Here is a 25685-nt window from a genome sequence, read left to right on the forward strand (position 1 = left end):
CTCCTGTGCCCTTCTCTCCGCTTCCTCCCCTCCTGTCTATTTTGAGTGATCATCTGCTTATCAGAGATTCTACTCCCAGGTGTCTAAGCATGGCAGAGGTACCTCCCTGTGCAGTGTGGCTCTCTGGGGGCAGTCCCCTCGGGGCCTGAACTACAATGACGACTCCATGCTGTCCTAGCCATCTCTGCTACAGATGGTCACAGGCTCTCAGACACTTTTAGATTGGACCATTTATACCATCTACTTGGAGGCTGAACACTGCCCATACAGTTGCATAGGGGGTAGGCGAGGGGAGGGCAGGAAGCCCCGAGCCATCTTTCTGGAATGAGAGATGCTCTTCTGGTCAGCTTTCCTGGCAGCGAGCACAGACTGATATTGTTTTCCTTGGTGATTTTGAAATGCCAGCTGCCCAGCCCAGTTCCAGAGCATGCCGAGAATGTAGCCCACTGCCAGCCTGTTCTCATTTGAGATCCGAATCTTCCTTTCTCATATCTACCCTGAGCAATCTTGCTTACGCTGCCAGTACAGCCCTGGGCCTTGGCACCAGTAGGCTGTATCACAATCACAACACACCATAGAGTTCTTGCTGAAGGCTGACCCCTTTGTTGGATGAGAGGGTGAACTCATGTTTTCTGATCCTTTAGGGCTTAGAAAGTTTGGGTCAGCAGCCTTGTGGAGAATGAAGCCATGGTCTCTTCCTACCCCTTGCCCAGAAGGAGACTGTGTTGATTCCACATGGCAAAGCTTCACTTGTGCCTTGCTGGAAGTCACCACAGATCTGGCTTAGTACACTGCCTCATTGTTCTGATTGCCTAGCCACCACTGGGACGTGTGAGCAGCTGACCAATGGAGACCCTGAGTTCCCTGCAGGGACTGTGGCTTTAGGAGTCTTCTGGCAGGTCCACCCTTCTGCAGACCTCTAGCTGAGAAGCTCAGAACAGGTCAGTGGCCATGAGAGAAGGCAGAAAGAGTGGGGTCTGGGAGGGAGGGATGATGGGGGTTGTGTCAGAGCTGGTTTCTTCTGGTCCACTGTCACTATCATCCAGACCTTCAGTGAGGGACGGGATGATCTTGACCACATTGTCTTCAAAGTGCACCTGCTTTTTCTTGGCCAAGGAGTCAGCTGGCTCCAGAGCCAGTTCCGTTAGAGTATCTTGGGCCTGCAGAACACGTGGCTTCTTGGCTCCCTTCAGGATGCTCTTCATGTGGATGAGGAAGGAGCCAGGCCCCTCCTTGAAGGCCTCGTGGAAAGTATAGGTTTGCTCAGTGTCCCCAGAGCCTGTGGTGCTCACCACGCTGCTGGAAGGGTCTGTGTACTGCTCTGTGGGGGGCGCCTCCTCTGGAGCTGCCTTTCTTTTCTTTCTCTTGCTCAGCAGGAAGTAGGCCAGGCCAGTGACGATTAGCATGGAGCCTGAAAAAGATCTGGGAGGTCAAGACACAGCCCAGCCCTGCTGCAGAGGAAGCCAGAGGTGGGCAGGCCTTCTCCCACAGTACAGTGGTGCTGTACCGTACTGTGCAGCTATGCTCAGCACCCTGATGGGTCTAGCCTTCACACACCCACACCAGACTCAGGGGCTCACAGGACAGCATGACAAGGCTGAAAGCGGACCAGTGCTATATGGAGCCAGGGTACCAAAAAGGAATCCGTCTGTTCTCCATGCCCCACACCCGCTTCATATGGACAGTTGGTGTTGGTACTGACTTCATCACCACCCTCAGTTGCCCTCTGGGGTGGATTATCATGGGTATACATGTAGTGGCTTTGCTAGATATGGATTCTGATGGGGGTGCTGAATTTGTTGGATGCCTTCTCACTCCCAGAAATGTGGAGATTTCCCCAGTTCCTACCCAGTAAATCTGGGGAGATGTGAACCTCTCATGTTAAGTGGCACAGAGAACACAGCATGAATCACCTGAGCCAGTCTGCAGGCTCTCTGCTACAGTCTCCTGCAAGGAGCACAGCCCACCTAGGGGAAGCCAGGAACCTGGCCACCAGTGCCCACCGGTCTCTTCAGTCTGCCTTTTCAGAGGGCGGGGCTTGTGGCTCATTCAATGTCAGGGTGAATCCTTCTATGAGGTTCTTGAGGGGGGGTATGCTTCATAGTCTGCTAAAGAAGAGAGCTTAGCCTCCTTCAGTTTACTCTGGAAATCTTTCGGTAGTTCAGCTCTGGGAGGACAGTGTATACATAAATAAGGAGGAGCCAAGAGGAGGGTTGTAGAAACGAAGGTAAGAGACAGAAGTGTAGAGGTGAGGGTGTCAGTCCTGGGCTTAGACATTGAGCCACCCTGCAGGGCACTAGGAGGAGGAACAGAAGATAAGCTGGCGTGTTCTTTAGTGTGCCCTCCTAACCCAAGCTTGGAGCTGAATAGGTAGGTATCCGGGAGATGTGTAAGGCTCTGGTCTGAGGATTAGCTGTCTCATTCTTTGAAAGTGGCCAGAGAGAAGAAAACCCAGGGTCCCATCCAAGGTCCAACCTCTGGATGGCTGTGTACAGGAGGGCTTCGCCTCAGGATGTTCCTGCTGCTTGGTCAGCACCTGACAGTCCTGCTCACATACTGGGTCAGAAAGGGTAGATGGGCTCATGGGGGCTCTGAGAGATAGGACCTGGTCCTCCTACTTAGATCACATCTGTGCAGGGCCCACATATGTCCACTACCCCTGGTGCTCCTACCTGGAATGGTCACATGCCAGACCAGGACAGGGTGGAGGAAGCAGGCCACTGAGAGCAGCGTGTAGGCGAGGAACTTCTGGAAGCAGCCCAGCCAGTGGGCCTTCTCCTTTGCTCTGTGTGCCAGAGACCCTGGCTGACACCTGCGGGAGGGGTTCAGCAGTATCCGGTTAGTAGAAATCAGTACCCCCAAATCCCAGCTCTACAGGAGGCCATGGGAGCCTGTGGGAGTATCCGTGGGGAGTATCTGTGATCCCTGCAGTGGTCCTTGATGGAGTATCTGCAGGGGTTGGAGTCCCAGAAGCCCAGGCGCCTTTCAGCGGGCTCTATGGTTATGAGGCTTCCTTGGGCCACTCCAGAGGGTCCACAGATTTTCTAAAAAGCTTCCCTCAACCCATGCAAGCTTTTAGCCATGGTTTTGACCAACAGGAAAAGAAAGTAGATGGAAGAGTTTGAAATTTGGGGGAAGTTGTTTTTTAATATATGATTGTTTCTTTTTTTAAAAAAAAAGATGTATTTATTTTATTTTATGTATATGAGTACAGTGTAGCTGTACAGATGGTTGTGAACCATCATGTGGTTGCTGGGAATTGAACTCAGGACCTCTTCTGGCTCTGGCCCCACTCACTCTGGCCCATTTATTTATTTATTATATGTAAGTACACTGTAGCTGTCTTTATACACATCAGAAGAGAGTGTCAGAACTCATTAGGGATGGTTGTAAGCCACTATGTGGTTGCTGAGATTTGAACTCAGGACCTTCGGGAAAGCAGTTAGTGCTCTTATCCACTGAGCCATCTCACCAACCCTGGGGGGAGTCTTTAATGTACAAGTAAAAGTATAGTATAAGAACCGCCATCCCAGGACCACTGTGTGGACTGAACACTTCATACTGCACAAAGATTAAACAGACTGGGATTCAGCCGTATCATGCTTGCTGTACCTTGCCAGGCCCAGGGCAGAACAGGCCTGGAAAAGCTTCAGACAGATAGGGATCATCCAGGGTAAAGGCAGAGCTCTGATGCTGAGTAGAGTTCTTCAGGGACGTGGCCTACAGGTTTCTTGACAGGCAAAGAAAGACAATGCCTGCCCTTGGACCTTTGATGCTTTCAGAGCATCACTGTATGCAGGACCTTGCCTGGTATAGCTCATTGGCGCCATCTGGTGTCCGTCTGTGGGTGTACATGTACATGTGCACACACGAAGCTGACCTGCCCTTGTGTAGTGGGAGATGATGCAGAGAGGACTCTGAGCTTCCGCCTAAAGGCTGAGCCTGGGAGGCAGTTATTAGTCTCCAAGGTGCTAAGGTCTGGATCTCACTGACCATTTGGGGACCTGGCTATCTGGGCTTTGTTAGCCACAGTCCAGGGTCTGAGCCCTTAGGGAACTGATGGCCATTTTCACACAGTGAGCATTGGCTGGGCAACAGTGGGGCCTTGGCGGTCTGAATGCTGGAAGAGGTAGAGCCAGATCCTACACATAGCTCTGTTCCCTGCAAGCGGAGCCTTCTGCGGGGTCCTCAACTTGTAGTGGACAGTCTGGCCCAGAAACTGAATGTCCTGGGGTATGGAAATCTGACCTTGCCAGGGAGTGTGGGTAGAGTCAGGCCCTGACTGGATCTGACCAACAGAAAGCAGGTGTCTGAGCTGTGCTGATCTAAGCCACCTCCTGGCCTGGGCTTGCTTGCGTCTGGAAGGAGACGCAGTCCACAGAGGCCCCAGAAGCAGGATAAACCTGAGCCATGGTTCTGCAGGTGAGCGATCTGTCTGGGACCGGGCTGGGTAGGGATGTAAAGATCACTCCAGGAGGCTACTCACGTGAAGCAGATGGCCAGCAGTTGAGCCACAAAGTAGGACCCTTCACACAGAGAGATGGTGACTCCTGTGAACCTGTGAGGGGGGAGAAGTGAGGGAGGCTATCCCTGTTGGTCCCCTGTGGACTTATCAAGGCTGATTGCTTTCATCTCCTCTGATTCCCAGACATCTTCACTGAAGCTCTGCCCAGGATCCCTGATCCCAGCTATCCATGACTCCATCAAACATCCCTTCAGGGCTGCTTGGATGGCACACAGGTCTTGACAAGAGTGTCTGGAGGAGAGGTGAGGAAGAGGCTGAGGCCAGCAGGTGAGGTGGCCTGCACTCCGTATTTTAAGTGGACACTGGAAGGTGTGTTCTCTGCCTCCTGGCCCAACCTTGAATTTGAGGACTGTGCTGCTTAGTTATTTTGTCAACCTGACACAAGCTACAGTTATCTGGGAAGAGGGAACCTCAACCGAGAAGATGCCGCCATCACACTGACCTGTGGGCAAGTCTGTGGACATTTTCTAGACTAGTGATTGAGGTGGGAGAGCCCAGCCCATTGTGGGTGGTGCCTCCTGGGCAGGTAAATGGTTCTGGGTTATATTAAAAAAAAAAAAAATCACAAGCCATGATGAGCAAGGTGGCAAACAGCTTTCTTCCGTCGTCTCTGCATCAGTTCCTGGGTTCCTTCCTTGAGTTCCTGCCATGGTATTCCTTCATAATAGATTGTGCATGGAAGGGTGAGATAAATAGACCCATTCCTCCTCAAGTTGCTCTTTATCACAGCAACAGAAAGCAACTAGGATGGCCCTGATGAAGATCCCCCCTCTTTCCGTCCTTTTTCCAATATTTTACCCACCCAGAGCTGCTAAGTGCCTTCTTAAAATTCTTTCAGATACAATTCCATTCACCCTGGCCTCGGGCTCTGCCCCTTGGCTTTCCTGACTCACTGGCCTGCATCTCCCGTTCCTTCATTATCACTGCCAGGCTGGCAAGGCCTCTGGGACACACCAGTCTGAAGGCATTTGCTCTGATCCAGAATGCCCATGCTCCGGGCATTCTAAAATCAGAATCTCTTTGGGTATATGTGAAATCAAAGGTTTCTTTCTAATTTCTCTCAGTTTTATATATTAGAATTCTTGTGAATAAAGCTTTGATTTTTGTTTGAAGAACATTCCTGTTCCATAGACTTGAAACTGCATGTCATTTAAATCCCTTTATGAGTACCCATAGGTGGCACAGGGCCTTTGTACAAGCTGGCCTTTTGTTTTTTTGTTTGTTTGGTTTTTTGAAGGCCTCTCCTTCCCTCTCTCACCTGTTTGGTGAACTCTTGTTATCACAATGGCAGAGTCACTAGTCTGTGAGCTTCTAAAGGATTCGTCTATATAATTAGCATGTGACACCTGGACCCACCCTGGGTAGAACTTATGGAAGAGTACCCTGTGAATATCCACAGGGTGAAAGGTAGTGAGAGTAGATGCAATAGAGGGCTCAGGACCATTGTCTCCTTAGGGTCATGGTTCTGCTTCTGTTACTGACCAGATGTGTGCATGTATGTAGAGACTTGGCCTTCCTGTGACTCAGTTTCTCACCTGTAAACCAGGGGTAACTATAAGGCTTCACTGATGAAATTATTACCAATGAGATGAGTAGATGTCTACAGGTCTCTGTGAGCCATGCTTAGAATGTAACTACCCTTACATAGATGCTTTTTCATCTCTGTGTGATTATAGTATTTAATCTCATCTTTTTCCTGCTTTCCTCAGCATCTGACCAATTATTACCCCTTAGTTTTAAAATGCTAGGAGCATAATGATTGAAATGTGCCAATCACAACCTATAAGCCTTATAGAAACCAACTCCTTTGGTCTTTACCATGCTTTTATGACCAGCAGTTATACTAATGTCTGTTATGAATGAGAACACTGAGGGTCAGACCCTTGCCCAGGACTACACAGCTTATTAGTGGCAGTGGACAGATGGGAACCATCCCCAAATTTTGGAGATTGTGAGACTAAGAAGCACTTGAAGGCATGTGTTTTGCAGAAACTCTCAGCAGAGCCGTTTTCATTTCCTACATCCTTGGGCAGAGGGCATTTGAGACTTGGTGGGTAAGTGACTCGTGCAGATTCTCTGTAAGGTGTTAGTTAGTGAGGGGGTGGTGGATGGCAGGACGGGGACTGGTGCTGATCTGTGGGTGTCAGAGCGCAAGGCATGAATAGAGGAGAAATTGTGTGAATGTGAGGGACAGGAGACTTGAAGCTGGAATGGACCCAAGGATGACTGTGTGGGCAATGAGACCCCTCAAGACAGGGCAGAACCCCAAGGAAGAGCTGGCATTGAGGGCAGAAGGAATCTTCATTACTTAACTTGAAGCACACTGATTGATGCACTACCAGTGTCGGGGGAGAGAAGACAGGTTCAACCTTGCTGTGGGGACCCAGGGAGACAGTGCCTCGAGGGTACTGAGACATGTTGTGTACACCCAGGTGCTCCATGGGTACACATAGCATAAAAGCCAGACAGTAGAGAAGGCCAGAAGTCCCCAGGGGCACCAAGTGTCAAGAAGTGTAGACATGAGCTGTGAAGATGGACCACAGCTGGGAGGGGGCAGATGTGAGAGTTAGCAGTGTAGACATGAGCAGTCAAGGTGGGAGGGGCAGATGTGAAATTTCCAGGAGCAGCAGAGAGCCTCCATTGAGTTATGGAATAAATGCTGCCTAGGACAAAGATAAGCCCCCAAGGTATGGGATATGTTAGTGAGGGGAAGGGAATGGCAGAAGATGCAGCCTGAGACCTTGTGGGCAGAAAGAGTCAGCTGAGACATTCTACTAATGGGACACAGATCCTTCCTCCAACATTCCTTTATCTAGTAGCCTAGGGCAAGGTTGCAGAGATATTGAGTCATAGGCTCAGGGATCCCAACTCTCTCACTTCTTGTGACATCCCTGCACAGCCATTTCTTTCATGCTAAGGTATATTGGCACAGCTGGTGGTGGAGAGGTAGAGCCAGCTTGGGAGGCAGAGTTCCATGCCTTGATATGAGGCCTGTGATGACTTAGGATGGCTGCTTCATCCTGAATTTGACCATCTCTATAACTAGGACACTGTATATACCTCTCATGGTGCTAAGCTAAATGGTATAAGACAACAAACTATTCTTGCCATGCAAGGGATACACACACACACATACACACACACACACACACACACACACACACACATTGGTGATGGCTGAATAAGGAAGTGATTGTAAGAATGCAAAGATGTTAAAATGGATGGATGGATGGGCAGATGGTGCATAGAGTTGGTGAATAAAGGGTGGAGAGATGGTTGTGTGGGTAGGTGGGTGGGATAGGTAGATGGGTGGATGGATAGGGGACTAAGTGAGAGGGTGAGTAGGCAAGTCTGTAGATGGATGAATGGGTAGGTGGAAACATTGGTGGGTGGATGGAGGAGTGACTTGATGAGGAATAGGTGTGTTAGTAGGTAGGATGCATGGATGGGGTGGATTCTTGGATAGATGATGGGCAGGTGGATGTGTGAAAGGGCATGCAGATGCACCCATGAGTGTATGGAAGGATGTAGGCTGATTTATGGAATCTTCCCAAACCAGGACTTACCTTAGCAGCTTCTGTGGCTCCACCTCTGGATGGGGGAGAAATTAGCATAGGAAGTGGGTGACCCTGGGTTACTCTGAGTAGACAGACATGGGTGAGCTGGAACATGCAGGCAGGGGGAGCAGGTTCTCATACTCACAGCAGATAGAAGGCCAGGCTTTTGAACCGCCCCCGGAGGAAGGTCTCGGTGCCCACTCCAATCAACACTGCAGGGGAAAAGGAGACAGGACAGTGGGTCTGGGCAGACCACTCTACAGTGTTGCCCTGTGATGACCCTTGGCTGAGGCATACGCTTTTTCTCCTGAGGTCTGAGAGCTGGGGTTGTCCCTTTCCATGTGTGCTGATAGCCATGGCTAAATAAAGAGAGCATGAAGGCTTCCAGGAGGTCCCCAAAAATCCCAGAAAGAGACCCCAAATACCTTAACCATACAGCATAGAAGCCATTCAAGGCCCACATGCCCTAGAGACTGCCTGAATGAAAGCCAACGGCCCTTTAGGTTCATGACTAGTCTCCGTGGTGGCTTCCAAGATGCTTGCCATCCTGGGCCAGGCCAGTGTGTGTTTTATGGCTTGCCACAGGGGAAAGTTACCTAGATTTTATACTGTCTTGCCTGGATCACTGAGCTTGTGGCTGACATGTGGCTTCCATCAAATAAGATAGTCACTCTAAAATTCAGAAGGTGCTCAGCCTAGAATTAAGGGGATGTTCATTCTGAAGGTGACTCTCATAATCAAAAAAGCACTCAGAATTGAAACAGATACTTACTGCAAAAATAAGGAGCTATTTACTCCCTTCTCAGCCTTAGCCCCTAGGAGCTCCTTGAAGAGTAAAAGGGTGATTGGCAAGATGCAGTTAGAAAAATTGGACTTTAGGGTTACTTGTGTACTGACAAGGCTTCAAGAAGGACTCGAGATAGGAAAATCAATGAACAACATCAGACTGAGTGGAAGGGCTCTTTGTCCACAGTAAGTACAATTATTAATGAAGCAAAACTATGAAAACAGGCATATTCTTTCCTCTTGAGAGGGCTGGTAAGAATAGACTAGCTCTTATCAGAGTTCCATTAGCCATTGTCTGTGTCCTCACAACACTCCATCAGGTGTTAAAACAGAATGCCTGTTGCCACCATGACACATGCTATTGCTTTTTCCAGTACAGGGCAGAGATGCTGAACCTGTTGGTATGCATTCCCTAAAACAATAAGGGTTGTTAACAGAGGAAGCCGAGATTCCTAACATGGCCCAGAAGCTCCCTGTGTGCTGAGATCTATGCCACAGACATGGGTGAGCCAGGACAGAGAAGTGGCATGGGAAAAGGTCTGAGTTTATGGTAGAAACTTCTGGAAGAGATTTCAAGGAGATCTTGGCATTTATCTTTTAGTTCTAATCAGTCTGTTTGGGGAGAATTTCCTCGAGGCAGTAGAATTCACCCATTTTGTATTAGATTCTTTTCTTTACCTTCATTTTCTCTCTGTTTTCCAATGCTGGAGAGCAAATCCTGGGCCTTGTTTATGCTAGGTGAACTCTCAGCCACTGAGCTACATTAACAACCCTTACTAGATTCTTTAAATGTGACTCATAGATGAAAGGCACCATTTGAAGTGTCTGTTTTGGGTTTAGCTCAGGAGCAGTGCCTGTGAGAGATTGCCATGCCCCTGGCCCTACACACCTCTTGATAGCCACACTTCTCATCATATGACTTAGTCATCCCTTGTCTGTGGCAAAGAGTTGCCTCTTGGCTCAACACCATGACTTTCTTTGAACAATACACAATGCAAGTGACAAATAAAGTGGCCTTGACACCTGAGCCTTCTCTGTTCCTGCTGCCACTGAACCATGAGAGACACATAGAACAGAATTGCACTGTCATCCTAGCCAAGGCCAATCTAGATAAGTCACCAGTTGCCTGGCCTCCAGATAGGGATGCTTAGCCAGCCTACATTAGCATAGTTGCTTAGTTCACTCCCCTGTATGGAAACACCAGGAGCTTATTGTATGCCACTGAGGTTTTCAGCTATCCAAGGATACCATCTTAGCAAGATAACATGCACTTTCAGTGACAGCTTTCGTGAGACATTCTTGACCTGTGACAAACTGCACACGTTTCAAGTGCAGTTTGATAAACACTGACATATGTCTTCACCCATGGAAGCATCGCTACATCAAGAGAATGGGCATTCTTATCACCCTGAAAGCCTCCAGGTATCACATCAGTGAAATCTTACATTCTCTTTCTGTGGTCCACCCTTAAGCAACTAGTGATCCACTTCTATCGCCAGAGACTAGTTTATGCTTCTTGTGAGTTAAGATAAGTAGTACTGAAAGTGCTCACCCATCGTTGGCTGTTTGTTACACTCAGACAGTTATTTCCAGACTGAGTTTAGCTGTAGTGGGCATCAGTGTTTCATACCAAGCTATGGCTGACTCCTATTGCTGACTAAGGGGGATGCAGCTTGGCTTGTTTATAACTCACCCTCTGATGGACAGCTAGGCCACTTCCAGTGTTGGAGATGATAGACTGGGCTTCCATGAGTGACTAAATGCATTCTTTGCATGGTTACGTGCTTCTTTTCTCTTGGGCAGACGCTTGGCAGTGGAATAACCAGATCATATGGCAGCAGCATGTAAAACTTTTGAAGAAATTGTCAAGCTGTTTCAAAGTGAGTGCAGTATTTGCATTCTCACTCGGAGTGCGTGCCTTGCCAACAATTTGGTCTTTTTAATTCTAGCCATCCTAACACATACACAGTGCTTCTCATTTGCATCTCTCTAAGGACTAAGGATGTTGAATGGCTTTTCACGTTTGCCATCAGTTGTATTTTGTGTTGGCTTCCAGTACTGGAATTTTAAAGGGAAATGTTTTAAGATCTTGATGGGATCCAATCAGAAGGATCTTATTAATTCTTTTATTAGGGACAGAACTTTTCGTATTGAACTAAGAAATCTCAGCCTAACTCAACACAGAGATTTTATCTTATCATCTAGGAGTTGTATTCATTTAAGATGTACATTTTAGGTTTATGATTCATTTTGAGCCTTTGAAGAATAAGATTGGAGATAGATAATTTTGTAGAAATGGATATTTAATTATGTCTCATGCATTAAAGATGCACCTTTTATATATACTAGCTGCCTTTATGATTTTCTTTGTTTTCCCTTGACAAGCTGTATGCTCTGTTTCTCTTCACTGCATGACAGTGCTGGCTGGAGCTCAGTCCCAGTGCTGGCTACAGCTTAATCATGGTGCTGACTATATGTGGTGAAGATGGGCATCCTGGGCTTGTTCCAACCTCAGGAGAAAAGCATCTAGCCTCTAACTTTCAGAAAGCTGCATGTTTTTTTTTTTTTTTTAGTTTGTTGTTTTTAGATGCCCCTTTCTTTCCCAGCTTTCAAGAAACATACCTTGGGGCTCAACAGCACTGGCTACTCTTCCAGAGAATGGGGATTTAAGTGCCAGCATCCACATGACAACTCACAACTACCTGTAACTTTAGTTCCAGTGTGTCCAACACTCTCATACAGACATGAAGGCAGGCAAAACACCACAAAATAAAAATAAATAAAACAATGTTTAAAATAGAAACAAACTTTATGACTAGTGATAGACGGCATTTCATAATACATTTATGGAAAGGGGTATTCCAAGCAAATGGAACTAAGAAACAAGCAAGCTATTATAATATTTGGCAAAATGGACTTCAAGCCCAAACTAATGATAAGAGATAAGGGGGGGACAGTTGATTCTCATTAAAGAAAAATCCCATCAACAGGATATTATGATCCTAAACATAGATGCACTAAACACAGGAGCACTCAAATTCATAAAAAAAAAAAAAAAGACAACTTAATTTAAAATCACAGATTGATTCCAATACAACAGTGGATGATTTCAATACTTTACTTCCACCAATAAATCATGTGGGGGAAAAAACCTAGAGAATCTGAGGAGTGACATCATAAATCCAATGGATATAATGTTTATCTCCAGAAGATCCCAACAAAACCCGAAAGATGATACAATCTTTCTCAGTGGCCCATGGAACTTTCTACAAAAGAGAGCACATATTAGGGCACAAAACAAGATTCAACAAATGAAGGAAAATTGAAATCATGTCCTGCATTTTTTCTGACAACCATGAGTGCTGGATATTAACAACAGAAGAAATGAAAGAAAGTACACAGATTCATTTAAGCTAAATAATACACTACTAAATCAAGATTGGGCTAAGGAGGGCATCAAGGAGGAAATGAAAAGATGCCCAGGGTGTAATGAAATGAAAACGCAACATTTGAACATCTGTGGGACAAATGAAGACATGACTGAGAAGAAAGCACCTACATCATGCATCATCACAAAAATGTTAGAGGGAACTCAAATTAATAAGCTAATGATGCACCCAAAGCCTTTGAAAAACAAGAACAATGAATACCCCCAAATAGTAGGTGTGAAGAGATAATCAAAATCAGGGATGAAATTAATGAAAAAGAAATGATTAGAACAATACAAAGAATCAATGAAATGGAGAGTTTGGCAAACATTTGTCCAAACTAACTAAAAGGAAAGAAACCAACAAAACTAATCAAATTAACAAAAAGAAAGAGAGAGGTCTAAATTAATCAAATTAGAAAAAAAGGAACTATTATAACAGAATTGAGAAAATTCACAGAGTATAAAGGCATACTTTAAAGATTTATATTTTACCAAACTAAACAAAATCTAAACATGGATGAGTTTTTATATATACACATTTTATATTTCATATTTATACACATATAAACTCATCCCATATGTATAATCAAATTTAAATAAAGATGAAGTTAATAATTTAAGTAAACCCATAACATCCAGTGAGCTAGGAGAAGTAATTCAAAACCTCCTAAGTTAAAAAAGATTCTACTAGAAAAGTACTACAGCTGATAAATACATTATGCAAAATAAATAACAAAATTGATGCACAAAGCAGTAGCTTTCTCTCATGCAAATGACAAATGCACAGAACTAGCAAGTAAGGAAACAATATTATTCATATTAGTTTCAAGTCACGTCTTGAACTAAATCTAACCAAGATAGCAGAAAACTTATATACTAAAAGCTTTAAGATGCTTTTACAACAACAAAATTGAAGAACACATCAGAAGATGGAAAGACCTCCCACTCTCATGGATTGGTCGGATCAATATTGAGAAAATATCCATCTTACCAAAAGTAATCTACAGATTCAACATAATTCCTACCAAAAATTCAATTCAATTTTTCAGAGAAACTCAAAAGAATGGAAACAGCTTGAAAATTTTCATGTATATATACAAAAAAACCAGTATAGCCAAAACAATCTTCAGCAACAACAGCAGCAACAACAACAACAATAACAACAGCAGCAGCAACAACAACAACAACAATAGCATAGCAGCAACAACAACCTGCTGGAGATATCATCACCCCAGCTACTAAGTTATTTTACAGAGCGATAATAATAAAAAATAGCATAGTACTCATATAAGAATACCTGCTGAACAATGGAATAAAATTGAGAACTTACATATAGTCCACATTCCTGTAGCCATCTGATTTTTGACAGAGAACCCAATAATACAAATTGGAGAAATGACATCATCTTAAATGAATAGTGCTGGGTCAAACTCGATAGCTTCATGCAGAAGAATGAAACGTGATCCTTATCTCTCATCCTGAACAAAGTATAACTTCAAATGGATCATGGGCCTCAACATAAGGCTCAATACCTAAAACCCAATAGAAGAGAAGCAGAGAATATGCTTGGACTCAGTGGCACAAAAAAGGCCTCTCTGACTAGAACTATGACAGTGTGGGAATGACGATTAACAACTAGTAAACGGGAATGAAAGGATGTAAAAAGGACATCATCACTAGAGTGAAGAGGGAGCCTACACAATGGGAAAAATCTTTCTCAGCTATATACTAGACAGGGGACTAATATCTAGAACATATAGATAACTCAAAATAAAATATTAAGAAAGCAAACAACACATTTGAAAACGGGGCATGGAACTACACAGAGAATTCCCAAAAGATGAACTAAAAATGGCTGAGAAACAGCCTTAGTCATCAAGGAAATACAAATTAAACCTATTTGAGATTTTATCTCACCTCAGCCAGGATGGCCAAGAGCCAAAGAATAAGTGCATCAAAGTCTGGCAGGAATGTGAGGAAAGAGAAAACACTTATTTACTGCTGCTGGGAGTGCAATCTGGGGCAGCCACCATGGGCATCAGCATGGAAACTCATCAAGAAGCTAACAATAGATCTACCACATGAGCCAGCAGTATAACTTTTGGGCATATACCCAAAGCACTCTATAGCGCACCACGGAGAGACGCTTGCTCATCTTTGCTCATTGCTGCTTTGCTCATGATATTCAGGAGATGGAAAGAGCACATAAAGTCAACTGACAAGGAGGTAATTAAAGTGTGGTGTACTTGCAAAATGAAATATTACCCAGCTCTTAAAAATAAAACTATGAAATCCACAGGTATGGGGAAAGCTGGGAATGATAATTTTGAGGGAGGTAATCCAGGCCCAGAAAGACAAATGTTGTATGTTTCTCTCATTTGTTGATGTTAGCTTTCTCTTTAGATGTATGTGCTTCATTTGGAATACACACAGGGGTCAGCGGACCACTAAGGACCTGCAGGGAGTGACTTTCGGGGAAGAGGAGATAGATTGTACTGATATAAAGGGTTAAAGGGGAATTATGGAATGAAGGAAAGGGCCGTCAGAAGAGAAGAAAGAAAATGGAATGGATAAAGAACTCTAAAGACTAAAAATGTCATATGGAAACCTACTTCAACAGAAACCTTCTGAAACACACACACACACACACACACACACACACATCAAAGTGGAGTTATCCTTTATGCGTAAACAATGCCCCTGCTACATAAGAGAGACCAATGAATAAGAAGCACAGTGCTTCTTTAAAAAAAATCTGTCTGATCCTTTGTCTGTCTGTCTATCTATCTATCTATCTATCTATCTATCTATCTATCTATCTATCTATCTATCTATCTATCCCTTTTGCAGTTGTTGGCAACTGAGGTTCTGCAAGTCTCCAAAAATTACAGGCTATTGCCAGTGCTCTTGTGTTACCTCTTGAAACCCAAAACTTGATACCAAGACCCTATTGTTGAAGAGACCACATACATGAGTCATACACAACATGAATAAATCAAGGTGGTGCTCATCTGGGAGCTTCATCCTTACTGGGTAGTTTTCATAATATGCATGATACTAAAGGAGGAGAGTAAACACCAATCTTATGTAGGTGTGATTTCTGTGGACTACAACAACAGGTCTGGCACAGCACACTCATTGTTCCAATAGTGGCAGGAATGTCCCAGGAGTAACCAACCACCTTTTGATTTGATTAAAGGTCTACTCCACAAGGTGAAACCCATACCTGACTTCATCATCAGGCCAAGAACATATGGCTAGAGAGATCATAAACCTTAGGAAAAAGCCTACAACTATTATTTTGAAAAATAGAAAAAACAGTAAACCAATTTCTTTTTTTAATTTTATGTATTCTTTGTTTACATTCCAAATGATTTCCCCTTTCTCTGTTCTCCCCATAAGTCCCATAAGCCCTCTTCCCTCTGCCCATTCCCCAATCAACTACTTCTCTGTCCTGATAATCCCCTACATTGTTACATCAAGCCTTTCCAAGATCAGGGCCCTCTCCTTCCTTCTTCTTGGGAATGATTTGATATGTGAATTGTGTCTTGGGTATTCAGAGCTTTCCATGTGTGTTCTTTTATGAATAGGTTACCTCACTTAGGATGATATTTTCCAGTTCCAAGCATTTGCCTAAGACTTTCATGAATTTATTGTTTTTAATTGCTGAATAGTATTTCATTGTGTAAATATACCACAATTTCTGTATCAGTTCCTCCACTGAGGGACATCTGGGTTCTTTCCAGCTTCTGGCCATTATAAATAAGGCTGCTATGAACATAGTGGAGCATGTGTCCTTATTGCATGCTGGGGAATCCTCTGGGTATATGCACAGGAGTAGTATAACCAATTTCTAATGGCCTATTATTATTCCCATAGATTAAAAAAAAATTTTGGCCCTCTTCAGGGCAGCTTCTGCTTATAATAGATGATGATCAGCACAGAGACCCACAACTTTCAAGGGGCAGAGAATAATAGATTTCAGAATGTCCCTCCCTAAATGTAGCGTACATACCACAACCCCTCCTCTAAAGATGCAGGGATCATTGTAGAAGAACTGTCAGGAATGACAAGAGCCAGAGATGTCAGATATAAGGAACCAGCATCTTCGGGACACAGCAGAGTAGCTGCACATATAAATTCACAGCAGTTGCCACACCATGCACTAGTCACGTGTGAGCTTAAACCCACACATCTCAGCACAGAGAGGGAAGCTGGGCATGAAGTTCTAGACCTAGCCTAGGAGTTCGTGACAAAGTTCTTGGTTTCTGGGAGAGGATGGGTCAGTTTTCTCTAAAAGTGTAGCCCCTGATAAATCAACAATGCTGTAATGAAAGGCCACACATTCGTGAATAATTATGGAATACAAATTGGCCTTAACTGGTGGGGGAAAAAAGATACAAAGTTGTTGGTGACAGGACAGGGGTGGGGGAAGTGAAAATGACCAAAACACTTAGGAAATTCTCAAAGATCTAATCTAATAAAAAAATCATAAGAATTAACAGGGGGAGCACAAACCGCAGATCTCTGTTCATAAACAGAAGATTTAAAGCTTAAAACAACGAGCAGCAAATATCTGCCACAAATGTCACTGCTCATGGCCCGCCATCTTTCTCACATACATGTACACTTGTTTGCTGCAATTGTTCAGGGAATTAGTGTCTGGTTTTCTTACAACATCGTTGTCTAATGTTGTTGTCTATGTTGTTCTAGCTTGCTTTTTGATGCTGTTTTTAAAGCAAGCCTCCAAAGGAACTTGAGGGGGAAGGAAAGGTTTGTTTTGTCTTCAGGTTTATGTACCATCACTGAGGGAAGCTGAGGCAGGAAGTGAAGCAGGGAGCATGGAGCAAGGCTGCTGACGGACTTGCCTTTTGACTCTTGTTCTTGCCTGTCTTATACAGCCCAGGCTTACCTGCCTGAGGATGGCACGACCTCGTGGTCTGGGTCTTCCTAAATCTATCAACAATCAAGAAGTTGCCCCCATAGACATGTCCACAGGCCAATCAGAGGGAGGCATTTCTTCAACTGAGGTTCCCTCTTCCCAGTGTGTCAAGCTGACAACTGAGATCAGTTGTCACATATGTAAATGCTGAGTCTTTGCAGTAAGTTAGAAATCACTCCCTGCTTTCAAATTTCTGTAGTTGTTTACACAGCATTTCTTCATCAAATTTTGGTAGAATACAAAATTTATCAGTTTTTGGAGACTGCTGTATGAAATGCTATGAAATTCCTTGGTACTCCTGAGGAAATTGTCTCCCGTTAGAACAGCATCTTCCTTGGGAGCGTTCAGAAAACATTTTCTTCTTGATATTAGCTAGGAATATACATGCTTCTTATTTATTCAATCTCAGTGTACAAAATCAATGTGTGTATTTCTTGTTCTGAATGACAATTTTCTTGGTGCTAGAAAATAATGTGTATGATTCTGCAGCATAGACGCCACACTTCTTCACCCAACCTCCACCTTGCCCGTCACAGGAATTCCTGTGCTCCCTGAAACCTTGGGTGCTGCTGTGTAGCTGCACACCTGTTTTATTCAGACAACGGAAAGAACTGCCAGCACAGGAGATGCAAATCCAAACCACAGAAAGATTCTGTCTCACCCGGAGAGAAGGACCTTCACCAGGGAAGCAGATAACACTGATGAGGATGTGGGGAGAGAGACAGGCTTCACACTGCCAGTGGGATGCAAAGCAGTGGGGCCACTATGGAGATCTGTGTGCAGGTTCCTCCCGAAACCCCAACGAGAACACCGCAGGATCTATTCAGATACACTGCTGGGTCTACAAGCAAAGAAATGGCGGTAGCATTTCACAGAGGAACCTGTCCAGGCATGCCTGTTACTGAGCTACTCACAGAAGCCAAGATATGAAACCAGCCTAGGTGTCCATCCATAGATGAACATATAAATAAAGCTTGGCACATATACACAATGGGCTTTTACTCAACTTTAAAGAATTAATTATGTCATTTGTTGGAGACTATAATGTCAAGTTAAATAAACCAGGCATAAAGAGAAAAATATGTTGTCTTTTATATGGGAAAAACACACACACATACACACACACACACACACACACACACACAACTATGGTAGGGATCCAGTGAGGACAGAGAGGGGAAGACAAGAAAGACTAATAGGCGATGGAGATGGACTATACATATACATATACATATGTATGTTTATGTGTGTTTGTGTGTATATGTATATTTATGTGTGTATATGCATATATAATACATGTGTATATATCTACACATATGTATATATGTCTGTATATATAAGTATATGGATATATAAATTGTTATGATGAAACTATCATTTTGTGCAACAAATATATTCAAAGAGGATAGAACTGTAAGCCTATGAAAAAATAGATCAGAACTGCTCTCTTCTTTCTGGTTTGCACACTGCACACAGTATAGAAACAGTTATGCTCTGTGAGGGAGTGGTGGTCACTCCTGAAATTCCAGCACACAGGGGACTGAGCCAGGCAACCACCAGACATTCAAGTCCAGCTCAGACTACACAGAAAGTTCCAGAACAGCCTGGACTACTGAGTGAGATCCTGTCTTAAAACTCCCACTGCTGCTGCAGCCACCCCAGCTTGAAAGTGATGGGACTCATACAACTGGATCAGGCCTTTCAAAGTCCCACCACCCCACTCCCCATCCTAATCTCTGGGGGAGAGCACTTGTTGTCTTCTCCCCTTATTCTGATCCCTCCTCATCCTTCAAGAGGTACTAGTTGTTCATGTCTCACAGACTGAACAGACTCTGGAGTTAGCCTGTTCTGAGCGGGAATCCATGGCAGCAGTTTTCATTTTGAATCATTGGTTCTGTGAAGTCTCAGGGTAGGGCCAGTGGTTGTCCCTGTTCTGTTGACAAGAAGACTGAAACTTAAATGTTTATGTGGGAAGGGGTAAGATAGGGGTAGTACAGGTCACGGGAGCACGAGGCGGTGGAATGTGTTTACTACTTGGTCAGATCACATGCAGTGCCCTGAGGTGGAGGTCTTGGCTTCTTAATATGTGGGTACATACTGCACAAGATGGAAACACCAAAATGTTGCAAAGGAAATGAACTATAATTCGCCTCCTGCATTCCAATTCTAAATCTAAAAAGGAAGACACAGATATAAAGAATAAAGAAAGAAATGTTTGACCCAACCTGTTGTGAGGCAGGAGGGAGGAAATGGTGCAGCAAGAAGAATCATCAGACTAGAAAACAAAACACAACAAAACCGGAAAAACTTTGTAACCTCATTGGGACAAAAATCCCCCGCAGACATGTTAGAGTACATGATTTCTTCAATGGCAAAAGGTAGTCATGCATTTAAGAGTGGTTGAAATTAGCATACAGTGGAGACTGGAAGACTGGAGAGATGGCTCGGTGGTTAAAGACACTGGGAGCTCTAGTAGAGGTTGTCCACTAGAGTCCCAGCACCTACCTAGTAGCTCACAGCCTCCTGTGGTTCCTGTTCTGAGGATGTGATAGCTTTTTCTGAACTCCACAGGGACCAGGCACACAGGTGGCGAACAGACATGTATGCAAGGCAAAATGTTCATACAATAAAACCAAATGAACATACACAATTAGAAAAAAGGAAATTAGGATGCAGGGCCCCAGACAGTTATTTAGAAAGCACTTTTGTGAAGGCATTGACCATGGCTGAGGTGAGACTATACATTTAATCCTTAGTGTTTGCAAGTCCTTAGTGTGTTTAAAGGGTATGGGGTAGGGAACCAAACCAAACCAAACCAAAAAAAAAAAAAAAAAGAAGCAAACAAACAAAACAATCCATAAGTGATCCCAGACTGACTTCAAGCACTTGATTTAGGAGAAACAGGACACTAGCTTGGCAAGCAAGTTGCCCACCACAGCCCTGCTTGGGCATCATCTTTCAGTTATTTTGCTATGCCCAGTCCTTAGGATGCCCTGCATTGTTACTGTGTGTCGAGGTAGGCAACCCAATTGGATAGTAAAGCCCTATTTCCCCATTAAATTCAACACTACAGTCTTCAGGCTTTTATGGTTGTCGAAAAGATAATAACAATGAAGTTTGCTGTTAGTTATGCACTTCTGGACATATAAATGGGAGGTTCTACTATGATCCTTCTTTCTGGAAACACTGGCAGACAGGACATAAGAGTGGACTCTGCTGGAGTTCTCTGGAATGACCAGATGAGTTATGCATGTAGGTTATTCAGAGAACCAGCAGACATCTTAAATGCCAGTGTCTTCAGCTTCACAAGTACACGGTGTACTTGACTGTATTGTTTGCTGCAATACTGTCACACCTATGCTCAATGCAGCTCCACACCCTGACTGAGCCTGTGCACAGCCAGGACTGGCCCAGGGCTGAGTTAGAAGAGTAAATTATGGAGTGGCTCCAACTGGGCCTCTCTACTACTCTTTCTGTTTTTATTTTATTTTATTTTATTTTATTTTATTTTATTTTATTTTATTTTATTTTATTTTATTTTATTTTAATGTAGCATCTTAGCTTCATTAAAATACAGAGAAACATGTCCCTTTGGGATGGAAGACTAAAATTGGTTGGGAAACACCATGGTACCTTATCTTGAATCACAGCTACTTGTAAAACTTGAACCTATCAGTGAAAAGTCAAGAATGATGCCGTTCTGCTTGACTGTATCCCAGGAGACCACAGCTGGATGACTGGGCTTTGCAGAGGTTATTCCCCGGCATGTGTCATATGAATAAGTTCTTCTGCTTCTCTACCCAGTGTCTGGTACCTCTTCTGAGCAGTGGCACCTGGCTTCTTGCATTCCATTTCCTGCATTACACTTTAATCCTGATTCAGGCAGAGGGCACTGATTAAAAGTGGGGTCTCAAGAATAGTTACCCATCAGTTGTACCCTGCCTCCCTGCTTCCTTGGCGGCAGATTTTGAGTAGAGTGCTTTAATTTACCAAGTGTGCCTTAGTTTCCCTCATTGGACAATGTTGAAGTGCTAAGCATAGTGAGGACTTCAGGGATAGGACAGAGGATAGAATGAGGTTTTGCACTGAAGACAAGTAGCGCAGGGTGTGGCCCATTATGAAGACTTCAACAAAGATGTTAATGGCCAGCTACTATTAAACAGAGGTGGGAGGAATCAAATTGAGGTGAGAGCAAGTGTGTTTGTGTGTGTGTGTGTGTGTGTGCATGTGTGTCTGTGTGTGTGTGTGTGTGTGTGTGTGTGTGGTGGAGGTCAGAGTGGGGAGTGGGGAGGTTGAATGGGAGCCGAAGTTGCACAGAGAAGTTTCCATCATAAACCTTTTGTTGTGAGGGAGGGTAGGAGGCCCTAGCAAGAAGCATTGATGACACTTTTCCTTCCTAGGGGACAGATCACTCTTGAGAAAGCCCTTGCTTTTTGTGTGTAGAGACAGTAAGAGAAGGACTTCCTTTCCAGATAAAGGTCCAAAGACAGGATTCTCCATCTTCCCTGAATTCCTTGGGGACTGAGAACTAATCTTATTAGACAGGACATTTCTCATGAGGCAAAAGAGTGCCCTGTATGGCTGAGCCCTGACCAGTTAGCATCCATTTTCCAGATCCTTGCTGATGCCCAGTCTGTATTAAAAGCAATTCTAAGTTTGGTGAGATGGTCCACATCTATAGTCCCAGAGACTAAGATGGTAAGGTAGTAGATTTGAGGTTAGCCTGGGATAAATATAGATCCAGCATTAAAACAAAATCCCAACCAACCAAAACAGAACTAATTATAATTGCCACCACTGCGCCTCGAGTTCTCACACAGGATGTTTGCCATGCCTCAGGAGAATGCAGGAAGAGTCTGTTTTCAGTGAGGGATAACCAGATGCTCTCACCCCTGTACAGAACAGGGAAGACCCCATGGCCTGTGCACAGTTTCTCGGTGTGTCTAATTGTGGGCAGGGTCTTGTGCTACATCTTGGCAAGAGAATTACTCATGGATTCACACATTGTGCACACAGCCCTCATGACCCTATGACCTCAAACACCAGGGAAGAAGCATTTTGTAAGATCATGTTAGAGTAGGGTGTGTGTGTTTGTGTGTGTATTTGTGTGTGTGTGTGTGTGAGAGAGAGAGAGAGAGAGAGAGAGAGAGAGAGAGAGAGGAGGGGAGAAAGGGGACCAAGGAACAACACGACTGTTTCAAGGGATAGAATTGCTCATTTTGAGAATACTCTGGCTTTTACTCTGGGTTGGTCAGAGCATCTGTCCCCAAAATCACTTAGAGCAGTGGTCCTCAACATTCCTGGTGCTGCAACCCTTTAATACAGTTCCTCCTGTTTTGCTGACTCTCAACCATAACATTTTTGTTGCTGCTTCCTAACTGTAATTTTGTTACTGCTATGAATTGTAAATATTTCCAGTGTTCTTAGGCCAACCCTGAGAAAGGACTGTGTGATCCTTAAAGGGGTCTCAGCCCACAGGTTGAGAACCATTGATTTAGAGTCTAGGGCCTGAACTCTGTGTGGGGGCAGAGAACCCATGATGTTTCATGTACTGGTCCATGATGTTTCATGTACTGGTCCATGATATTTCATGTACTGGCCGGTTTTGTGTGTCAACTTGACACCAGCTGGAGTTATCACAGAGAAAGGAGACTCCCTTGAGGAAAGGCCTTTATTAGATCCAGCTGTAAGGTATTTTCCTAATTAGTGATCAAGGGGAGAAAGGCCCATTGTGGGTGGTGCCATCTCTGGGCTGGTAGTCTTGGGTTCTATAAGAAAGCAAGCTTAGCAAGCCAAGGGAAGCAAGCCAATAAGTAACATCCCTTCATGGCCTCTGCATCAGCTCCTGCTTCCTGACCTGCTTGAATTCCAGTCCTGACTTCCTTTGGTGATGAACAGTGATGTAGAAGTGTAAGCTGAATAAACCCTTTCCTTCCCAGCTTACTTCCTGGTCATGATGTTTGTGCACGAATAGAAACCCTGACCAAGACACTTCATGAATGGAGTTAGGTGGGAGGAAGCAGCGTAGTGGGCAGCCCTCTCTGCAGGGCTCACTGCAGTCACACAGGAAACTGTTGTGTCAGGAGAGCACCTGAGCCTCACAGCCCTGAGCCTGATTCCAGACTCCACAAAGGAAGTTTCTGGGGCAGAGACTGCCACTGCCCAGGAGCTACACATTCCCTGCAGGTGACACGCTGGAAGCCCTTGTTCATATCCCTGCCTAGCATTGGGACAAGCTATGCTGTCTATGTACAAGGGACACCTCATATGCCCCACGGCCCTGGGTTTCTGCAAAGTGCCGGTCTTGGTTTCAAGGCTCATTTCCCCTGTAGCAGCAATGTTCCTACAATGGGTTTCAGACTTTTCAACAGAGGATTTCAACAAAAAATATGCTTAAGGGAACAAGGAATCTGTAAATCTTATGTGCTGGACAGAGGCCCAAAGGCCAGTGATGTCAAGAGAAACCCGAGATCTGCCAAAGAGCATTCGGGCCCCTCTCTGGCTTCCCACTTGCCCGCACTCTGGACAGCCCAAGGGATATTCTTTGAAAGCTTGGCCTTTAGAAGGCAACTGTGGTCTATTTTTAGCTTGGCTCTTGTATCACAGCCAAGCAGGAGGAGGCTCATCTTCAGCATTAACAGCAGCTTCCTAGCAGAGATGAAGGTTGTGGTGAAGATGTGCAGTATGCCTTGGTGCGCACATGTGCGGAGGGGTGTGGAATGAAAGGCCATCCTAGGGCTGAGATGAGGTAGACCCACTAATCCATTAGGAAGATAGATATGTGCACCTTAAGCTGCTTCCAGGCAGGAGGGAGGTAGTTGCCCTGGTGGAGTACGGCTGAGTTCTAGTTGTAGGATTCCTGGTACAATGTATGCATTTAAAACTCATGGTGTAGAAGGAACACAGTAAGTAGACTTGGACCAGCAATGGTAAACAGTAACTCACACTCTCATCATGGAGATAGATTTAGGGTCACCTTGGGGGCCTTTGTGATCATTGCCTACAAGTAAAAGGTGTTGGGGTCCTGAAGGAAGCTGGAGCTGGCCTTTCCACTAGCCTATCTACACAGGTCTGAGCCTACCAATTCTTTTGCCTAGGAAAACAGGAAAAACTTTGTCCAGTGCTGTTGGAAAAATCCAGGAACTGAGATTCCAGGGTACAGCTACTCCAATCTCTTGTGTGACCTTGACAAGGTCGTGACTCCAGTCTGAGTTCATTTGCTCCATCTCACAGCAGGAAGGTTGGAATTTGACCTTGTCTACTCTGATTCACAGCCATGGTGCCAGAAAAGCAGAATAGCTGGTTGACTATGAGCTCAACCTAGTAGCCCAGAAATGATCTGGATCCCCACTGACCACAGATTTATCCCAAGGGCATCTACCAAGAACTGCCACTCACATGTTGCTTGTCTAAGCTCTGCATCTCCCAGATCCATCCATCACAGAGGCCAGGAAGCACAACTTCAAAGCTCCACAGGGCTGGACCATGAGAAACCTGAGGCTTGGGTCACATTGCTTTGGTTTGAACTGGAGAGAAGCCTTTCAGTTGGGAGAGACTCTTGAGAAAGATTTTGTCCAAATGCAAAGAAGGATTATATATATATATATATAAATTTCCCCAAGAGATTTGGTGTAGAGAGCTAAGAGCTCAGAATATTGCTATTCAGTTCCTCAGTGTAGGCTCTGCCCCTTCTGCATTGGTGGGGCTCAGGGTTAGGGTCAATTCTTTGCTTACTATCTGAAATTCCAGTCAGCTGAGCAGCTCAGGTGATTTCTGGTCCTCTAAGCCTCATAACATGCTCTTGTAGAAGGCTCATACCAAAGGGACTGGTTTCCAGCAATGCATTTTTTCCAGCAGGGTGTGGGGAGGGCCCCATGGAGTGGAAGCTTGCCATCTTTATACCTATCAGGTCTCCCGAGGAGAGAGCTGCCCCTGACAATGGGGATTCTCTATGCATAAGATAGGACTATTGGCGAAGAAAGCAAGGTGAACTTAGCTGATGGTTTAAATTAACTACACAATGGTAACATTCTCACATTTTCCCAACCTTATATACCTTCACCTCTAGTCCCCACCTCACAACCCTCTGAGGACAAGGGGCAGACCTGTCAGCTCATTGCAGTGTTAGGGATGCTGAAGGTTCTCAAGGTCTTGTGAGGGTGGGATGCCAGTGAGTATCGGCACCAGACCCAAGGGTCACTCCACACCTCCTCTTTTCCCAAAGTTCAAGGTTTTCTGAGGGACTCAAAAAGAGAAACTGAAGGGCAGATGTGGCCAGATGTGCCCACCATCTCCCGGCTAGAAGCCATCTCTTTAGGAGTTTTCCCTGTTGTGCCTCTGAGCAAGGAGGCGGTAGATGAGAGGTAGGATCTTACCTGCAGCCGTGGTGATGCCCAAGAGCCGGCAGGTATACTCCAGTCCAGTCCAGAAGAGCTGGAGCTTCAT

At 44.8% G+C, this 25685-nt stretch overlaps 1 protein-coding gene across 1 annotated transcript; it reads right to left on the reverse strand.

The window, feature by feature from the left end:
- Positions 1-932: 932 nt before the first annotated feature.
- Positions 933-25685, reverse strand: Tmem72 (transmembrane protein 72). The gene is made up of 5 exons (XM_052172647.1): positions 25616-25685; positions 8228-8294; positions 4487-4558; positions 2673-2812; positions 933-1411 (listed from the first exon to the last, which is right to left on the reverse strand). The coding sequence occupies exons 1-5, from the start codon at positions 25683-25685 to the stop codon at positions 933-935; spliced, it is 828 nt and encodes a 275-aa protein (XP_052028607.1).

This window comes from Apodemus sylvaticus, chromosome 2 (genome assembly GCF_947179515.1).
Source record: "Apodemus sylvaticus chromosome 2, mApoSyl1.1, whole genome shotgun sequence".
NCBI lineage: Eukaryota > Metazoa > Chordata > Mammalia > Rodentia > Muridae > Apodemus > Apodemus sylvaticus.